Genomic DNA, 20,440 nt, shown 5'->3' with positions numbered 1-20,440 from the left:
AAAGTGCGGTTTGCATTCCGCGCAAATCCGACAGCTCCTTGTTACCGACCTGACGTCCTCCACCGAGTAAGGCAGGTTGCGGGCTTTGACAAAGTGGTAGAGCCGAGTGACCCCAGGATGGCACAGATCCTTATGGAGGGCGTTCAAGCGATCCTCCTGAATACTAGTGCATGTTCCGCGCGAGAGGGCATCCGAGGGCTCATTGAGTTTCCCTGGACGATACATGATATCGTAGTTATAGGTGGAGAGTTCAATTCTGCACCGCAAGATCTTGTCATTCTTGATCTTGCCCCTCTGCGAGTTGTTGAACATGAACGCCACGGACCGCTGGTCCGTGATCAGGGTGAACCGCTTTCCCGCCAGTGTCTGACGGCCTCCACAATGGCCTGGGCCTCCTTTTCCACCGCTGAATGCCGAATTTCGGGGCCTTGGAGGGTGCGGGAAAAAAACGCAACGGGCCTGCCCGCCTGGTTAAGTGTGGCGGCCAGGGCGAAATCAGATGCATCGCTTTCCACCTGAAAAGGGATGGATTCGTCTACCGCGTGCATCGTGGCTTTCGCGATGTCGTGTTTCAATTCCTTGAAGGCCAATTGGGCCTCTGGCGTGAGTGGAAAAGTCGTGGACTTAATAAGCGGACAGGCTTTGTCCGCGTAGTTGGGGACCCACTGCGCATAATAGGAGAAGAAGCCTAGGCATCTTCTCAGTGCTTTTGCGCTAGCGGGCAAGGGAAGTTCAGCAAGGGGGCGCATACGGTCTGGATCAGGGCCGATGACCCCGTTTTCCACCACGTATCCCAGGATGGCTAACCACCGCATACGGAATACACACTTCTCCCTGTTGTAGGTCAAGTTCAGGCGAGATGCAGTGCGTAAGAAGTTCTGGAGATTTGTGTCATGGTCCTGCTGATCACGGCCGCAGATGGTGACATTATCCAGGTACGGGAAGGTAGCCCGCAGCCTGTTCTGGTCCACCATTCGGTCCATAGCATGCTGGAAGACCGAGACCCCATTGGTGACACCAAATGGAACCCTAAGAAAATGATACAAACGACCATCCGCCTCAAAGGCCGTGTATTGTCAGTCCTCTGGGCGAATGGGGAGTTGGTGGTAGGCGGACTTGAGGTCTATGGTGGAGAACACCCCCTGCGCAATCTGATTGACCATATCAGATATGCGCGGGAGAGGATACGCATCCAGCTGCGTATATCGGTTAATGGTCTGACTGTAATCAATGACCATCCGGGGTTTGTTCCCGCTCTTGACCACCACAACCTGTGCTCTCCACGGACTAACACTGGGCTGTATGATCCTTTCTTTGAGGAGTCGCTGAACCTCAGATCTGATGAAGATCCGATCCTCAGTGCTGTAATGCCTACTTTTAGTAGCGATGGGCTTGCAGCCTGGTACCAGATTCTGAAATAAAGAGGGTGTGGTGATCTTTAACGTAGAAAGATTGCAGGCGGGTCGCGTTGGGCAATTTGGAGACTGCAGCTGTTCTCCCACTGCCAGCGAAGGGAGTGGCCCACCCTACTGTAGGATCACACTCTTCATGTGGACCATAAAGTTTAGTCCGAGGAGAATTGGTGCGCAAAGATATGGCAACACAAGGAGCCTGAAACGCTCGTAAATTGTGCCTTGTACTTTCAAGGTTACCACACAACGTCCTAGCACAGCGACAGACCAGGACCTTGATGCCATAGAGATTGTCTGTTTGGCAGGTTGAATCTGGAGTCCACACCTCTTCACAGTGTCAGGGTGGATAAAGCTCTCAGTGCTCCCGCTGTCAAACAGACAATAAAGCACATGATTGTTTACCTGGATATCCATCATCGAACGATCAAGCCTGTGAGGCTTAGCCTGGTCCAGGATGATCGACGCCACCGTTGGTCCATGAACGTCACTGCAGGCAGCTGAGGTCGACGCTGAGGACCCCCGCTGGTCGCTCGTGGTCATCGTCGACCAAAATGGCCGCCCCCATGAATCGCACATGGGTGAGGGCGCCAAACTTAGCGACCCCTGGTGGTCATCCTCCTCCGACTCCGTCGACCGCAATGGCGTCGTCCTGGACTCGCACGTGGACGAACCCCGCGAGGACTTCGACGACGATGGTGATGATCCCAGTTCCGAAGGGTCGCAGGCTGCACTGCCGTTCCTGGGCTTCGATCTGCACACCTTTGCATAATGCTCCTTTTTACCGCATGCGGTACAGATTACCGCTTTAGCGGGACACTTTTGTCGGGTATGTTTTGCTCCTCCGCAGAAATAGCACCGCGGGCCGCATGGGGCTGCAGCCATCGTCTGGCCCACATGGGAGCACGCCATAACACCGCACTTCAAGCCCGAGGGGCGAGGAGGGATTTGCGACTGCTCCTGCCACGTTGTCTCCACGTGGTCCTCTGGATACAGGACTAAGCTCTTCGAAGCCGACTCGAGCATTTCAGCCAATTCCATGGCCTGGGTAAGGTTGAGATTACCCTTTTCTAGCAGCTTGAGACGGATGTATGAAGACCCGACCCCAAACGCATCTCGGGCGAGGTCGTACATGCTCTGCTCAGCCGACACAGCTTTGCAGTCACAGCCCCTGGCTAGCTGTAAGAGCTCATTGGCGTAGTCCTCCATGGTTTCGCCCGACTGCCGACGTCGTGTAGCGAGGAGGTAACGAGCGTGGATCTCGTTAGGAGGTTTCGTATAGCGCTTCTTTTGAAGCTCGAGGGCCCTAGGGTAAGTGGTGGCCGCACGGATCGCGAGGTAGACTGTTTCGCTTACCCTCGCATGGATGGAGGACCCGGAGTCTGTCATCATCTGTGGTGACCGCTGCGGAGGCTGCTAGGTAATCTTCAAAACACTTCAGCCAGTGGTCGAAGGTGTTAGCAGCGCCGACCGCATGTGGATCTAGCATCAGACGTTCTGGCTTGAGGATTTGCTCCATACTCTCCTTTCTTTTTTCTTCCGTCGAGAGTTTAATTTTAGTTAATAAAATTGATGCGCATCAATTGGACATGAGGCTCGAAGCTTCAGTAAAAGATGGCTTTTATTAACTAACAATGGAGCTATCAGAACTTTAACACACTATCCCAGACTGAAGGGGTCCCGTCCGAGCAGGGAGTCTTATACCTCTCCCAGGAGGCGGAGCCCGACTGGGATGTGCCACAAACGTAACAAACACAGGTGTAACAATCCCACCCTAACCCAACAGCAACATTCGTACAATCCCACAGTAACCTATATACATTCCTGTAGTACTGGCCAGCCCTGGCTCAGTACTATCCAGTGGGAACCAACGATGGTTCACCACAAGCATACAGGTTGGTGTGCAGCCATGGCCATTGTGTTCCCTTGAACCATTGCCATGAGTGCAACTACAGCATTCCCTTCCAGGCATGTATTGTAGGTCAGGCACACGGAGCAGGGACAGACTCCTAATTATTACAAGATGAGTTCCCATTCACTGCAGAGTACATGCAGCATGAGTGTCTATGTTAACAAGAGTACCCCTGCTTGGAGCATCAGCTGCCTGAATAGATGAGCCCTCAAGCAGCACATGATACAATTTCCACCACCGCTCTCCCCCCCCCCCCCCCCACAACACCTCCCTAAAACCCAAGCACCGAGTCCAGTCCCTCACCACACCCCACAATCAGTACAGTGGAACAGCCCAGTGGCTGAGACAGCAGCCTGACCAGCACTCAGTAAAGGGCCCCACCCCAGAGGAGCAGCCCAGTGGCTGCAGATAGCAGTCTGATCAGCACTCAGTAAAGGGCTCCACCCCACCACACAGAGACTACATGGAACATCCCTGGGCCTGGGGACAGACTTCCAGTTCTCCAGGAACTTCCCCACAGCAAGCAGAAATTTTCCAGGCCTTGCCTCCAACCTCCCCTGCACTCCGGGGGCTGCAGCTCCATAGCACTTACCTCCTTACTCCTGTTCAACACTGCCATGCCAGGTCTCGACTTTTGTAGAGCAGTTGTAAACCCCGCTAGTGTGACGTTACCCCAGAGAGGCGGGAGATGCTAGCGGATGTGGAGATTCTAGTTGAGGACCAGCTAATTACATGCTAAGGTATGTTAATGAATGCAAATCGCCATTACACTAATTTTCAGTGTGGATCTGTCGATGTGAAAAAGCTTAGGCTGGAAGATGCCAGGCCACCCAACGCAAATCCCACAAATCGGCAGCCTCTGATGTCTCCCGGCTTGCTGTGCTACAAAAGCAGTGCAACTGGATGGGAGAATCACCCCCGTTGTTTCTTGTGCTATACAAACAAAACATACCATTTATAGAGTATATATAGGGGAGAAGGAATGTACTATGAGTGTCTGATCACAGCCATTAGGAAAACCAGAATGGCAGAAGCAGAGGAATGGGGATTTACTTTCTCCTTTGTCTGGCATGTGGTATTTGGAACACCAGAGCTGAGAAATTTCTCAGAGATTCTCCTACTCCCCAAGTCTGGCAGAAACCCTGCTTCCACAGCAGATCTGAAGAAGCTCCAAGAAATTTATTGGCCGATAGCTAAAAGATGAAGAGGAAAATAAATCTAAAGGGTGAGAAGTTCTTTTGTCTCTTTTTGAGACACTGAGAAGTGCAAGCTCATCACGTGGCGAGGTGAACACTAGTGCCGCTGCAGAATACTCAGATGACCACTTCAGTGGGACAGACTACAGAAGAAGGGTACACACACAGAATTGGGAAGCCTGCCAACTATCTTTTGTTCAGTGCCAAGGAGCATGGAAAAGTCCAGCACCAGCTTAACATACGGCATTCATCAGAGATTGGAGCCATACTTTCCAGCATGGCCACATCCGTACACAATCCTCATAGAAACCCTACAGTGCAGAAGGAGTCCATTCGGCCCTTCGAGTCTGCAACAATAACAATCCCACCCAGGCCCTATCCCATATATTTACCCTGCCACTCCCTCTAACCTAAGCATTCCAGGACACTAAGAGTTAATTTAGCATGGCCAGTCAACCTAACCCGCACATCTTTGGACTATGGAGCCAACCTATGGAGCCAACCTTGATGCAGTGTCTGATGACCAATGTCTAAACTCTGTAACTGTACAAGCAACATCTACTCAACATATGATTTTTTAAAAATTCATTCGTGGGACATGGGTATCGCTGGCTGACCAGCATTTATTGCCCATCCCGATTTGCTCTTGAGACGGTGAGCTGCTTTCTTGAATTGCTGCAGACCGTGTGATTTGGGTTAACCCACAATGCCATTAGGGAGGGAATTCCTGGATTTTAACCCAGTGACTGCGAAGGAATGGTGATATATTTCCAAGTCAGGATGGTGAGTGCTTTGAAGGGGAACTTGCAGGTGGTGGTGTCCCGTGTACCTGTTGCCCTTATCTTTCTAGATGGAAATGGTCGTGGGTTTGGAAGGTGCTGTCGAAGGATCTTTGGTGAATTGCTGCAGTGCATCTTGTAGATGGTACACACTGCTGCTACTGAGCGTCAGTGGTGGAGGGAGTGGATGTTTGTAGATGTGGTGCCAATCAAGTGGGCTGCTTTGTCCTGGATGGTGTCAAGCTTCTTGAGTGTTGTTGGAGCTGCACCCATCCAGGCAAGTGGGGAGTATTCCATCACACTCCTGACATGTGCCTTGTAGATGGTGGATAGGCTTTGGGGAGTCAGGAGGTGAGTTACTTATTGGCGTATTCCTAGTCTCTGACCTGCTCTTGTAGCCACTGTTTATGTAGCGAGTCCAGCTGAGTTCCTGGTCAATGGTAACCCAAGGATGTTGACAGTGAAGTGCTGAATTGAATTGCTGAAGGGATAGTTCAACTGATATCCTGCAATCTCAGCTACTGCTATGTAAGCTCAGATTGCTGCATTATGGCTCTGGAAGCAGAATACAAAAGGGTTTCCAGGCTGGCACAGCACTCTTGGAATCTGTTCTTCAACAGATCAGTTCCTTAAAAACTGTCTGCAAGTAAGACCTGATGTTGAGAACCCTTAATTATCCATCTTATATTTCCTCTTCTAGCAGCTTGTTGAGTTTTGTGTGGCCTCTACTCATTCTGACAATCATGTCAATACCAAGGGGAAGGGACATTTGGCCACACATGTCTGGAAACATCTAATTTTACACAAATCTTTAAGTCACCAAAAAGTACTCCAGCACCAGCCCAAGTCATTCCTTTTAGAATATTGAAACTTTTGACAGGTATGAAAAAACACATGGAATCACAACAGCCAGAATAAATAAACAGCAACTAACCTGAAAGTAGTTAATGATCTATTTAAATGGAACTGATGAGGTATTCTTGAATGCTTGTTCAGTTGTCTGAGATTATGGACAAGAGTAGGCTGAAGCATGGCACACTGGCAGCAAATCAGTACTGCACACTGATTGGCACAATGATCTGACTCTATTGCAGATTCCAGCACGCATTACATGCATGTGCGAATCCCTTTACCAATAATGCTATCCAGTGCACTTCATGTCAGAAGTGTGTATATGATCAAGGACGTTTTTACAGAATCTTAAGGGGCCATATAGTGCCCAAGAAGACAGCTGCTATTCAGCTAAATTCTGCCTGCAATGTACTGAATATCTCATTTTGGCATTAGATACTGCTGTATTTAATCAGAAACGTCTGCCCTCAGTTTCACATTGGAGTACAAAAAAATCAGTACTAAGTTTTAAGAAAAAAATCCTTAATTTTCATAAGAAATATAACCCCTCAAGTTATTACCTTAAAATCTGAAAAGATAAGCCTGGCAACTTTGTTCATTGAAAACACATGAATGAAAGATTTGGCCCAAGTCTTTCGGTCTCTAGATCGTCAAAGGCTGGATGTACAATGGAAGATGTGCATCGGGACCTGCAGAAGTCCTGAGGCACAGATGTCTGTGGGAATTGCTCAGGAAGTTTAAACTTCTAATGGGAAATTTCCCCACCCCCCCCAGGACTCTCTGTGAATTCATCAGTTCCATGCATTTACCTTGATAGTTACTCAGGAAATGTTTAAAACTTGGTCTGACACCTAGGTAACTCCACAACTAAAAACATGTCCAACAATCACAAACTTACCAGAATATGGCAGCTAATGCTGTAGAAAGTAGGTGTGCCTTCTCTCCCCTGACTTTATTACGATCTGATTGTGTTCTCTGGGAACTGCCCATTCCTGCTGCAGATGGGGTTGAAATATCCCAGAAGAAATGGGCAGTAATGTCAGGTCTGAAAAATCTTTGTAGGATGCAGCAATGCATGGGAGATTCAGGCCATTGAGAATGAATGGTGTTTCCAAGTTATCCATTTCATATGGAATGATGTACGAGTCTCATTTAGTACTAGATATACATTAATCACCAGAATGAGAGTGATGTTTCTCTCCCCTTTCAATGCTGGGAAAAGAACATTCCTTTCTACAAAAGCCTTTTCTTTCATTAAACTTACTTCCACCACTTGCTAACCTGCATTCACTAATGTTCCAAAAGTTACTGGGCTAACAGAATTTGGGTCCAGGAAGGAAGCAAACTGTAAAGGGAAGTATTGCTGATCCTGACTCAGTAAAAGCTCCAGATAAATTAACCACACCAGGTGACATTTGATGATTTACATAGAATCCCTACAGTGCAGAAGGAGGCCATTCAGCCCATCGAGCCTGCACTGACCACAATCCCAGCCTGGCCCTATTCCCGTAACCCCTCATATTTACCCTGCTAATTCCCTGACACTAGGGTCAATTTAGCATGGCCAATCAACCTAACCTGTACATCTTTGGACTGTGGGAGGAAACCAGAGCATCCCGAGGAAACGTAAATGTTTCTTCGTAAATATTTTTTTTGTTTGATCACTTTAGTGCCTGGAAGGCTCTTGAAAAAAAACATGCAAGTGTTGGCAACCATAATGCTAAAGGAAACAGTTCCTCAAGGTCTCCGAAACAGATATCCACTCATTTTACTGCGTAGTGTAAATTTGCATATACCCCTAAAGTAGCAGTTGCAATGTTTAAAAGCTGTCACTGCCCAGCCTCTTGTCATCAAACACCACATTTCTTTAGTGTATTGTTAGAGAATTCATTCTGTTAAATAACAGTTTTGCACTTATTCCTCTCTCTTCTCCCCATCGCACACATTTGTTTGCATCAATATAGAATGATTGAAGTTACTTACTAAAGGTCGGAGATCAGGATGGGCAAGTATATAACCATTATTGGTATTCAAAAATGCGTAACCATGGACTCCAAGCTGCATGATAAACATGTTAAAGAGAATAACAATTTTAAAAGCAATGTCACAACAAAGAAATCTACTTACTCAAATCAGTGTTTAAAAAAATTATTTCATGGGATGTGGTTGTAAGATCAGAATGTGATGCCCATCCCTGATTGTCCTTAAACTGAGAGCAGTTTAGAGTCAACTACATTGCTATGAATTTAGAGTCATGTGTAGGCCAGACCAGGTAAGAATGGCAGAATTCCTTCCCATTAGTGCACCAGATGTCTTTTGAACTATTAATGATAGTTCATTAGTAATGGTCTCCAATGCTGAGATCACCTTTATATTCCAGATTTATTAATTTAATTTAAAATTACACCAGCTGTCGTGGTGGGATTTGAACTCAGAGCATTAGGCTGGGCCTCTAGATTACTTGCCCAGTGATATTACCACTGTCATCATCTCCCTCTGTTCCTTGGAGCTTTGGAGCTGCAAGAAAGGCAAGTGTCAATCATACGGACTTGAAATGTTAACTGTGTTTCTCTTTCCACAGATGCTGCCAGGCCTGCCAAGTTTTTCCAGTATTTTCTGTTTTGACTTCACACCATGCACCAGGTAATTTTCTAAGATTCCATGCCACAATGTTTCTGCATCAACTGCTTAATTATGCAAAGCTTTCACACAATCTCTCAAGTTCCTTCACTGCATAACATACATATCCATACCTCAGCAGGGCACATAGCCAAGATACAACATACAGTTGAAAATCCTGCTATATTTATATCTTAGAAAGACTTCACAAACCATTGCAACAAAAAATGCTTATTTATTGGCATGCAGGACTTCAAGTTGCCTGCTGGCTTTTAATGTTACACATGAAGTAAAAAAATGTAAGCTATCACTGGAAGTAGAAGAGGAATGAGTGAATCAGTGCTCTGTAAATTATTTAATATTCACTAAACCATGTAGAACACAGGATAGAACCACCAACACTTCAGCTTCTTGTCAATAAAATGCATTAACAGTGTGAGAAGGACAGGAGTATAAAACAGCACCTGTTTTTGAACTGCACCTGAAATACATGATTCCATGACGTGTTGCCTACGTTACAAATCTGACGCTATAATTATTTCTGCTGGCATTCAAAAAGATGTGATTTATTAACTAATGAGCTGCTGTAGTTTATCTACAAATGTGTTATTCTGATCAGAACTCCAAACTAGCTTGACATTTTATCATCACTGATGTAAAGCATTAATACAGTTTAGGACTTACCTTGTACCTTGGAGCTAATTTTAACAGCTCTTTCAGTGGCACATCTGAACCTACAACCCCAAGGAGAATGCCGTGTGCTCTCTGCAAGAAAATAGAGAGGATGAGACGGCAGATTCAGTCATAAATAAACAAAGATATTTGAAGCTCTCTGTTTCACACATTGTTCCTTAATGCTTCCACGATAATTGGCAGTCATGCCATTGAGTTTGAAAACTTCAAAATGGGAGTACAGTGCCGAATTGTGGGTGGTTAATACCTTGGAGAACTTGTGGAGGAAGGAGTCCAGATGAACTTAGTGAAATTAGATCCAGGAACCACTGAGGAGGCTGTGACAGCAGACTATGGAGTCAGGAAGTTGGGGCTGGGGACATATATTGTCTATTTGTGGTGACCTGGACATCTGATCTTTAGGAAATTACAAGGGCAAATTCACGTTTGAAGATTTTGGTGGGGACATGGGAGTACTGCAAGCATTAAGCTAACCTGAGATTTGGAAGTCCTGGGGAATATCAAAGGCTTGACAGCAATGGAATTATGTCGGATTAGCTAGAGTTGGAATAATTAGAAGAATTGCAGTGCAGTACTTTGTAATAGAAAAATGCTGCTGAAACTGAAAGGAAGAATGTTCAAGATACTTTTAAGACTAGCCTTGCTATGTAGTGCAAAAGCTTGGGCAACATCAAAAAGAGAGAAATGATGATTGGATACTAAGGATTTAAGAATGCTGAAATGGGCATGTATAGTGATGAGAAAGGAGACGATCAGGAACTAGTACATCAGAGGCCCAATGAAGATTGTCAAAGCATCAACGAAAGAGTCAAAAAGCAATTGAAATAGTATGGATATCTGTTGCAGAAAGAGAGAGAGAGAGGACATGTGGTGAGGTGGGTGATTGAGATGGGACTGCCAAGAAGAAGGAGAAGAAGAAGGCCTAAGATCAGATGAAAGAATGAAATGGCGAGGGACTTAAACTTACCGAGATTGCAAAAAGAATAGTTGGTTAACAGAAAGAGTTGGAGAAGGGGAATCAACCAACATTGTGGTGAAGACAAGTAAAATGGGAGAAGCTAAAAGAAGAAGAAGAAGAAGAGGTATCCAAGATTTGGCAACTGTGAGGAATAATTTCAGGTTTGATAGGCATGGGGAGAATAGGGGCTTGCAGGTCAAATGATTCAAACTCATTCCAAGTATATTTTTCTCATTCTCAACCTGCAGAGGAGACCCTGCATCTCAAACTCAAAACTACAGGGAAGAATTTCTGTATAAACTGAAAGAACTAACAATTATTACGTGAATATCATGTAAAACAAATGTAATCTTTATTGTACCCTGTCAAAATTGGTGTGGAGAAATGGCGGCCCCACAATAAATGGTACACAGGCAGAGGAGAAAGTTATTCGAAATAATACATACGAATAAAAGTAGTACAATTAGGTCATAAATAAAAGTTTCTGTAAATTGTACAGCTATAATAGCATGGCTCTATACATTTGATATTATCATTGCTACAACATCTAGCAACAATGGTCACCTGTTTCATATATGACTATCACAAACCAAATGGAAAATGGAGTGTCTTTTAGCACAATATCATAGCTCCCTTATTTTCATACACACAGCTAAAACATGGGTAAGTATTTACAATAGAAATTAATGCAGAAAATGGGATGGCACCAAAGTGGGATGAGTTCTGGTGCACAGAACTCTGGCTCATTTTCATTTCAAATCGTCTGCATTAAACCAGTAAAACAAATGGTCCCGATCAGGAAATTCACATTCCAGGCTTCCTTGGGGTCAGAGCATACACTCAACATAAGTTTATTGGATATAGGACATAGCAATTGGAAGTTCGCATCAGATAGGGCAAGATAAATGGAGCTTATTCTGTAACACTTACCTCTGTGAAGGAAAGCCAAGGGTTTTTGGGTCACTGATTTTTAAATCTTCTTTAAAAATAGAGCATTCCAAATTTTGTCTGTTAATACTGTATGACGGCAGTTGCCTGGGGTCTGGTGGGCCTTGTGATGGGGACATTATTGTGCCCTGTAGCACTCAAAGTCTGAGGTTTGACAGGCTGGTGAGGATCTGAGATTTTTAAGCACCTGGTGAGTCTGGGGTTTAGCAGCACCAGTGCGGGAGGTCTGTGGTTTAGCATTACTGGGTACATTTGGAGTTTGGCAGCATTGGGAGGGGAATTTCTGAGAACTGACATCAATGGTGTTAGGAAGCAGTTTGTTGGGAAACACACAAGAGCAATCAAGAATTGGAAGAACATTGAGACTGAAATGTTAGCTATCTTTTGTTATTTTCAATGATTCTTCCACAGGTTGTGTACCATTGGGAACTCTGTTCCACCTATTTATTTTTGAAGGAAAATGATGGATAAAAACCACAATGTAATCCAGATGCATTGTCAAATCTGGCTGCCAGACACAGCTAAAAAATTTAAGGAATCAAGCAGGTTTACGTTTCGGGCAACTCTATCAGATTTGTGTATAATCGATGCCAACATTCATTTAAGACTCGGATACTTTTTCTCTTGGATCAACAGCACAGGAATCGGACCTCAGATAGTATTTGATCATCTTAGTCTGCATCTTTTCCTGCAACATCCAAAGGTGGCACGGTGGCACAGTGGTTAGTACTGCTGCCTCACAGCGCCAGGGACCCGGGTTCAATTCCCGGCTTGGGTCACCGTCTGTGTGGAGTTTGCATGTTCTTCCCATGTCTGCGTGGTTTGCCCGTTAGTGTTAGGGAGACTAGCAGGGTAAATACATGAGGTTATGGTGATAGAGCCTAGGTGGGATTGTGTTTGGTGCAGACTTGATGGGCCAAATGGCTTCCTTCTTGATGCGCTATCAATAAGGCGAAAGACTACCGATATGCCAATATAAGTGTAGGCTTTTATTCACAACAGAATCAGGAGCAGATCCCAACAATTAACCGACCTGGACTGAACAAGGGGGAGGAGACAGCCACCTTTATACTAGGTGCTGAGGGGAGGAACCAAACCGGAAGGGGATGTGTCCAGGTATGACAAACACACACAACGGTGGTCCATATAGGACAAAGGCACAACTGAGGTCCACCACACTTCTGCACTGTAAGATTCTATGATTCTATGAATTCAAATTCCAATCCAAAGTGATATTTATCCTGTTCGTATTGGTATTGCCAGATGTTTAACATTACAAAACATATACGAAAAGAGGCTGAACAGAGAAAGATGTTGAATACAGGTACTCACAGTTTCATTCTTTCTGCTAAAGACTGGCATTGCCACGGTTGTCATGAGGAGCAGACTGTGTGCTGCTGATTGAAATAGCTGTCATATAAGCAGATGATTAGATATTAATGAAAAAAGAAATGACTGCAAGAACAACAACAGACAGGCAAGGCATGAAAATTGTACTTCAACACCACTGCTAATAAATAGGTCTCAAATAAAATGGATTACATGAAAGTATGCCTGGGTTAATATGTAACAGTTAAAAGAGATGTGAAAAGTAACAATACAATCTCTATGCATAGAAAACTCTGTTGAAGAGATGTGAGGCAGTACTTTTAAGAGGAATGGGAATACTTTCATTTCATGCAGTGTTTGCGACTCAACAGTGGTTGAAATTCCTCAAAAATTGCCAACTCCCAAGTGTGAGCATGATTCAGATGGTTTAGATTGCAAAACACTGCATGAGCTAACAAATTATAGGATTGCTTTCTGAAACTCAGATTGTTAAGAGACCTCTTGGCTCAACAATACCCAACTTGCATTAAGAGGGGGAAGGAAAAGAAAATAATGACATGTTTTGTAGAATTGCTATGTTACAAGGCAACAACTCCAAGAAAATTCAAAATGGGTTACATTGGTGGGTTACCTGCAAAATATGTCACTTAACTTTCTTTAAGTTAACAAAGCTCTCTTTGTGACCTATCGAATAAAGTTCTAGCCACTTTATGAATGAAACTCTGTCTTGAACTTTATACAGTATACATTATTCACATATAGCACAATATTAAATACACACAACACAGCACAGCACAGTACAAACCAATGGCCACTGAATTCAGAACACAACATACAATAATGACATCACATGCAGTGAGTAGTGGTTACCTCCTTAGACTGTAGCAGTTATAAGTGATGAGGGTAGCAATGAGCAGTTGGCGATGAGGTGGAAGCAGAATAGGATGATGGTGATGGGTTGGGGTAAGTAAATTACAAGTGAGAAAAGCAGACAGAATATGAGGTCCAATTAAACAGCAAAATGATATTAAAACAATAAAAATGACCAAGCAAATGCAATAGTCCAACTATCTTCCAGGAGGAAGATAATGCATTAGCTAGTTATTGTTAGTTTTAAAGGACAGAATTTCAAGGCACCCTGAGGGTGGGTTTACAGGTGGAGGTGGACCATAAAATTGGCAAGTTAATTTCCCACTGTCTATACCCACCAGCAAAGGCTAGGGGGGCCCATCAGTCTTCACCTCAATTGAGACACTTAACTGGCCAATTAATGGAAAAGCCCGGCTATTTAAATTATATTACCATGAGCTGCTGCATATATTAGGCAGCTTGCGCTGATTTCCGGCATGGAGCGGACAGCGTCAGAAATCTGGCGCTGAGAGAGGTGCGGCGGCTCGGACGCCCAGCGTAAATTGGCTGCTACCAGAGTCTCCCAGCCCACTGCGCTAAAAAATCAGTGCAGTGGGATGGAAAAATCGCTCCCCTAATGTTTTGCCTTTCCACATCTCTCTGTGTGGGAGAGCACCTTAATTTCCTTATAGATTTGGTATTTCAGATGCAGAGAGGCACAGCTTTTGCCCAATTAGCATACTTTCCTATGGTGCAGAGTGTCATTGATTGCACACGTTGCCATAATGGCCCAAACTCAACATGTGGACACATTCCTTCCATTGGATCAATGTACAGATGGTTTGTGACTACAACAAGGTCTTCCTTCATGTGTGTGCAAGGTTACCTGAGAACTACCACATCTCCTTCAAATTAAGGAGTTTGCAAATCACTCAGTTATTTCAGACACTAATGCAGATCAATGATTATCTTCCAGGTGACAAGAACTTGAAAATGACCCCTTTTAAGAACTCAAACAGAAGCAGAGCACAACTGAAAAAGTCACCAGGAGTACCACAGAGCAGACAATTGGCATTTTCAAGATACGCTTCAGGTGCCTCGATTGCTCAGGTGCAATATACCCCAACAAGGGCATTAAGAATAGTACTGGTGTGCTGCATGCTGCACAACATCGTGTGCAGAGGAACATACAAATTGATGCTAACGAGCCGATGGGAAAAGCTTCAAACTCTGAGGAGAAGAGGAAGAGCAAGCCCTTGTCTACTCTGAAGATTCCAAAACTGATGAGGAGGCCGTCAATGTGGAGCAGCTGGAAGGCATGACCATGTAGCCACAGCTGACTCTGTGCAGGAGGGCTCATTACCAATGGGTCCTTGTGCAAAATAGATTCTCATAAGCTCCTCTGATATCACAATTGTCATCAGCCAGTCCCTGGTGATATAAGTCCATCTAAAGAACCTTGAACACTGACTCCACAATTACTCAAGGGAATGCCTATCACCCACAAGGGACAGAATAAACATCAATAAGTTGGATTCAGTCACATTCATGTGGCTGAAACCCTCACATCATAACCATAGGTCTCATCAAACTGCAAGTCATTCACAATCTGGCCCCTTCACATGAATGCCAATAACTGTGAATGAGGGTCCATGCCACAAAATTGCCCATAAAAATCAAACCATGTCCACAATGCTGAGAGTGACATGACATCGGAATTGAAACTCGGTACATGCCGAGAGGATTGTATATTGAAGCATACATGCAGATAAGGCATCTCATACATGAGGAGCCCATAACTGAGTAATAACAGTTTTTTGAAGGAACTTAGACACCATCCATTCTGACCAATAGTCCAGTTTATGACATGAACGTTACCGGCTTCCTGACTTCCAAATACCTCTGCTTACTACACAAAGCACATCCTGTGACAGCTGGAATACAAACACAGCCAAAGTAGTGGGCATAGCAGATCACCAATATTTTCTGAATGTTAGCTGACCTCTCGAGCTGTGATGTCTACACTTCAGCCAAAGTGTAACATTGTAGTGTGGATGAACGTCTTACACCCAACAGGTGCCCAGCATCTGTTCATGGAATCTGATTACTGAGCCTCCCTTAAAGTCAAGCTTGGATGGACAACGAAAGATACAAGGAGCATCTCAGTGTTTACACTTTGACATATCTTATGTGATATAGCAAAGAAAGAAGCAACCCTCCAAACCATCACAAATCTGCCAAGAGCCTTGATGCTGACAGCATGTTGCCATGGACCTCAGCATGCTGCCTTCATAATTTTATCAATAATAAAAACAGAAAATGCAGGAAAGACTCAGCAAGTCTGGCAGCATCTGTGGAGAGAGAAACAGCAGTAATGTTTCGAATTTGTATGATTCTTCAGAGCTGAAGAGAAGTAGAAATGCAATGGGCTTTATACTGTTGAAAAGAGTGGGTGGAGCAAGTGGAGCAAAATATAAGTCAGCAATAGGTGGGAGCTCAGGAGAGATTTGACAAAGATGACATGAACACAAGACAAAAGAAATAGTAATGATAGCCTTAAGAACAAAGGAAGGTACTAATTGTGGCATCAAGGTCAGCTGGCAGAATGTGTTAATAGCAATACAAGGACCTGTGCTCTCTGAAAGCAAACAAAGCTTATCTTCATAATTTTACGATTCTTTTTGAGCTCTTCAATGTACAAACACACAGAATCTTGTGTAAGTATAGGTAAACATATTCAAGAAGTGCTCAAAGGTTCTATCTACAATATAAAAGATGTAACTACAGTGAACTAATTAGTGCTCGAGGCAAGATGAAGCCCGCACAATCCTAAAAAGTGCCCCCAGCCCCCGCCACCCCATGTTGCCTCAGAGATGGAGGCAGGCTGCTCACTTCTCTGTTGAAACAACAATGAGGCACATGGGTGGACAGAAAATGCAGGAATAAGGAGCATGGTGTCCTGCCTTACCATATAGGCACCTGTTGGGTACTTCCTTCAGACTTTGGCCTCTGCATCTCTGGATATGCAGCTATGGTCACTGGCTCATATGCAGCAGAGGAGGACCTTAGGGAAAAGGTTGGAGAGCTAGAGGAAGATGAAAGTGCTGAGGGTCTCTCAGTACCTTCACCATCCTCAGTGACCTGCACAGCCCTGGGGAGGCCTTCAAGTGCGGTTGATGGGATTGGCTGCTGCTGTGTAGCATTCCTCCAATCCAGAAACTGCAGTGCTGACAGTGCAACCGTCCTGTTAAGAGTACTCAGCTCTTCATGTATTCCATGGATATCAGTGCTCATATTCTGAGTGGACTGATCCATGGTACTGACGGAGGCTTGCACCCTTTCCTGCCTGAGATGCTGCTCTTGCATCCACTCTGAGAGTTGCTGCATGTGACTCTCCATGAGATTGGCTAATCTCTCAGAGTTAGAGTTCTTGTAGTTGAATCTCTGGGACATTGCGGAGCTCATGACGATGATAAGCTCCTCCAATCATACTCCAAGAGCTCACACTGCCTCATGAAACTCTGCCAGATTTCCCCAGGTCTGCTGCTGGTTATCTAAATTTGTGATCAAAATGGTGACTCCTGAGGATCTACAATCCTGTCCACTGCAGCATCACCATGACTTTCATTCATCTCTGAGGAGGACTGTACACCAATGTCTCCTCCTGCACTCTGGTGCGATGCCCTTCACCCTGAAACACTGACTTTGCACATGAGATACATCCCTTGGAAGTGCTAGTGTCTGAGTTGACAGTGTGTGGGCTAAGTGTAATGTGAGCTGCCTCATCAAACATCTTTTCCTCCTTTTGATGCCCGACGGATGATCTGGCTGGGGAGTGGGGCGGCAGTGGTGATGGGAGGATCAGGGCCTGAACCTGTGTGAGACACAGGTATATCCCTGCTCATAGTGCAAGCATGCTCTGATGTATGTCATTGCCTTAATCATGCTCATGCTCCCATAAAGCATAACTCCATCATTGCACTTCCTCTCATGCCCACATCCCAGTGAGCTCAGCAAAGTGATAGCATGACCTCCACCATTACCAAGGTGATTTCAACATCACCTTTATCAGCTGCTAAAGACAATTCACCATCATCAGCAGATTGGTAATTACCATGGCCATCTGTTCAATGGATGGTTTGTGGCACAGGAAGGCTGACCCACCATCAGTGCTGGTCTCCCCTATGGCATTCTTCACTCTTTTTGATTCCAACAATAATTTGAATTTATGTCAGCCTGATATATAGTGCATGGAGGGCTATTGCTCTTCACTGTGTCTGTAAATCACACTGATTGTGTTCTGTGCATGCCAACATTAGCTGTGTATACATAAGCCTCAGTGCTGAAGCAAGGTATGTTTCATCTCACACACTTCAGCTGCAGCAAGATGACCTTTCCTTTGGACTTGTGTGTGAATAAGGAAGCTACTTAGCTTGCCAGATACAGCAGATCATTGAACCTTTTCCAGCACTCAATTCATGATGGTCTGTTGCTGAACTTGAATCCAAGCCTTTAGTTGCTGCTGGTGGATTAAACCAATCAGCAGGATAGAGGACTGCTCTCCTGCTCTGGACCTCTTCCACCAAAACTCGAAGGTCCTGATCAGAAAAGCATGGGGCAGCTTGACACATCCCTTCCCCTGTGTCTCCTCTGTGTGATAGTCTATGAATAAAAGTGGTCAGCGAAAAGGGTCATGAGCCATTTAGATGAGTGGCAAGGAGCAGTGCCATGCTCAGATAATGTGCATGGCACTGTTCCTTATTCATCCACCCACTGAGACTTGGCAGCTAAATATATGCCCCCTATCCATCCCTTTAGCTCCTCATGCCACCATACCAAGGTATGGTACTTCCACCCCATTCACCCACTATGCATTGTATAGAACCAATGAACACAATAGTGTAAAAAAAGGTTTTTCAAAATATTGATCGATAACTTTCCATTTGTTTAATAAATCAGGCCTTTTCACTCCAGGCCAGTAAACATACATAGAACATAGAACAGTACAGCACAGAACAGGCCCTTTGGCCCACGATGTTGTGCCGAGCTTTATCTGAAACCAAGATCAAGCTATCCCACTCCCTATCATCCTGGTGTGCTCCATGTGCCTATCCAATAACCGCTTAAATGTTTCTAAAGTGTCTGACTCCACTATCACTGCAGGCAGTCCATTCCACACCCCAACCACTCTCTGCGTAAAGAACCTACCTCTGATATCCGTCCTGTATCTCCCACCACGAACCCTATAGTTATGCCCCCTTGTAATAGCTCCATCCACCCGAGGAAATAGTCTTTGAACGTTCACTCTATCTATCCCCTTCATCATTTTATACACCTCTATTAAGTCTCCCCTCAGCCTCCTCCGCTCCAGAGAGAATAGCCCTAGCTCCCTCAACCTTTCCTCATATGACCTACCCTCCAAACCAGGCAGCATCCTGGTAAATCTCCTCTGCACTCCTTCCAGCGCTTCCACATCCTTCCTATAGTGAGGTGACCAGAACTGCACACAATATTCCAAATGTGGTCTCACCAAGGTCCTGTACAGTTGCAGCATAACCCCACGGCTCTTAAACTCCAACCCCCTGTTAATAAAAGCTAACACACTACAGGCCTTCTTCACAGCTCTATCCACTTGAGTGGCAACCTTTAGAGATCTGTGGATATGGACCCCAAGATCTCTCTGTTCCTCCACAGTCTTCAGAACCCTACCTTTGACCCTGTAATCCACATTTAAATTTGTCCTACCAAAATGAATCACCTCACATTTATCAGGGTTAAACTCCATTTGCCATTTTTCAGCCCAGCTTTGCATCCTATCTATGTCTCTTTGCAGCCTACAACAGCCCTCCACCTCATCCACTACTCCACCAATCTTGGTGTCATCAGCAAATTTACTGATCCACCCTTCAGCCCCCTCCTCTAAGTCATTAATAAAAATCACAAAGAGCAGAGGACCAAGCACTGATCCCTGCGGCACACCGCTAGCAACCTGCCTCCAATCCGAAAATTTTCCATCGACCACCACCCTCTGTCTTCGGTCAGACAGCCAGTTGCCTATCCAATCGGCCAACTTTCCCTCTATCCCACACCTCCTCACTTTCATCATAAGCCGACCATGGGGGACCTTATCAAACGCCTTACTAAAATCCATGTATATGACATCAACTGCCCTACCTTCATCAACACACTTAGTTACCTCCTCAAAAAATTCTATCAAATTTGTGAGGCACGACTTGCCCTTCACGAATCCGTGCTGACTATCTCGGATTAATCCGCATCTTTCTAAATGGTCGTAAATCCCATACCTAAGGACCCTTTCCATCAATTTACCAACCACCGAAGTAAGACTAACCGGTCTATAATTACCAGCGTCATTTCTATTCCCTTTCTTAAACAGAGGAACAACATTCGCCATTCTCCAGTCCTCTGGCACCATCCCCGTGGACAGCGAGGACCCAAAGATCAACGCCAAAGGCTCTGCAATCTCATCCCTTGCCTCCCAAAGAATCCTAGGATACATTTCATCAGGCCCAGGGGACTTATCGACCTAAAAGTGTTAATTATTCAGATGCTGTAAAGTGTCAATAGCTGAAACTATTGAGAGATGTTGGCACAGAAGTAATGTCACTCAGCTAATAATCCAGAGGCTCTGTGGACATGGACTCAAATTCACATCTCGGCAGCTTGTGGAATTTAAATTCAATTAATTAATAAATCTGAGATTGAAAGTCATTTGTTGGTGCCATGAAGCTAAAATCAACTGTTGTAAAAAGAAAATCAATCTGGTTCACTAACATCCTTTAGGGCTACTATCTAGGTAAAGGCCTACATGTGACTCCAGATACACATCAATATGGTTGACTCTTAACTGGGATAAGCAACATCCACATCCCATC

The 20,440-nt window shown here is 44.8% G+C and overlaps 1 protein-coding gene across 1 annotated transcript in view; it reads right to left on the bottom strand.

Annotated features, from left to right (window-relative positions):
• The window catches only part of LOC144499221 (voltage-dependent calcium channel subunit alpha-2/delta-4-like), a 422,353-nt gene that overhangs the window by 306,188 nt on the left and 95,725 nt on the right, over positions 1 to 20,440 (bottom strand). Inside the window, exons 15-17 of the mRNA XM_078221339.1 lie at positions 12,699 to 12,776; positions 9,452 to 9,532; positions 8,132 to 8,206 (exon numbers count right to left, since the gene is read on the bottom strand). Coding sequence (XP_078077465.1) covers positions 8,132 to 8,206; positions 9,452 to 9,532; positions 12,699 to 12,776 — 234 coding nt within the window. The remainder of the gene's footprint in view (positions 1 to 8,131; positions 8,207 to 9,451; positions 9,533 to 12,698; positions 12,777 to 20,440) is intronic.

This window comes from Mustelus asterias, chromosome 9 (assembly GCF_964213995.1).
Source record: "Mustelus asterias chromosome 9, sMusAst1.hap1.1, whole genome shotgun sequence".
NCBI lineage: Eukaryota > Metazoa > Chordata > Chondrichthyes > Carcharhiniformes > Triakidae > Mustelus > Mustelus asterias.
Note: the sequence above shows the minus strand (reverse complement) of the source record. Positions and strands in the feature narration are given on the sequence as shown.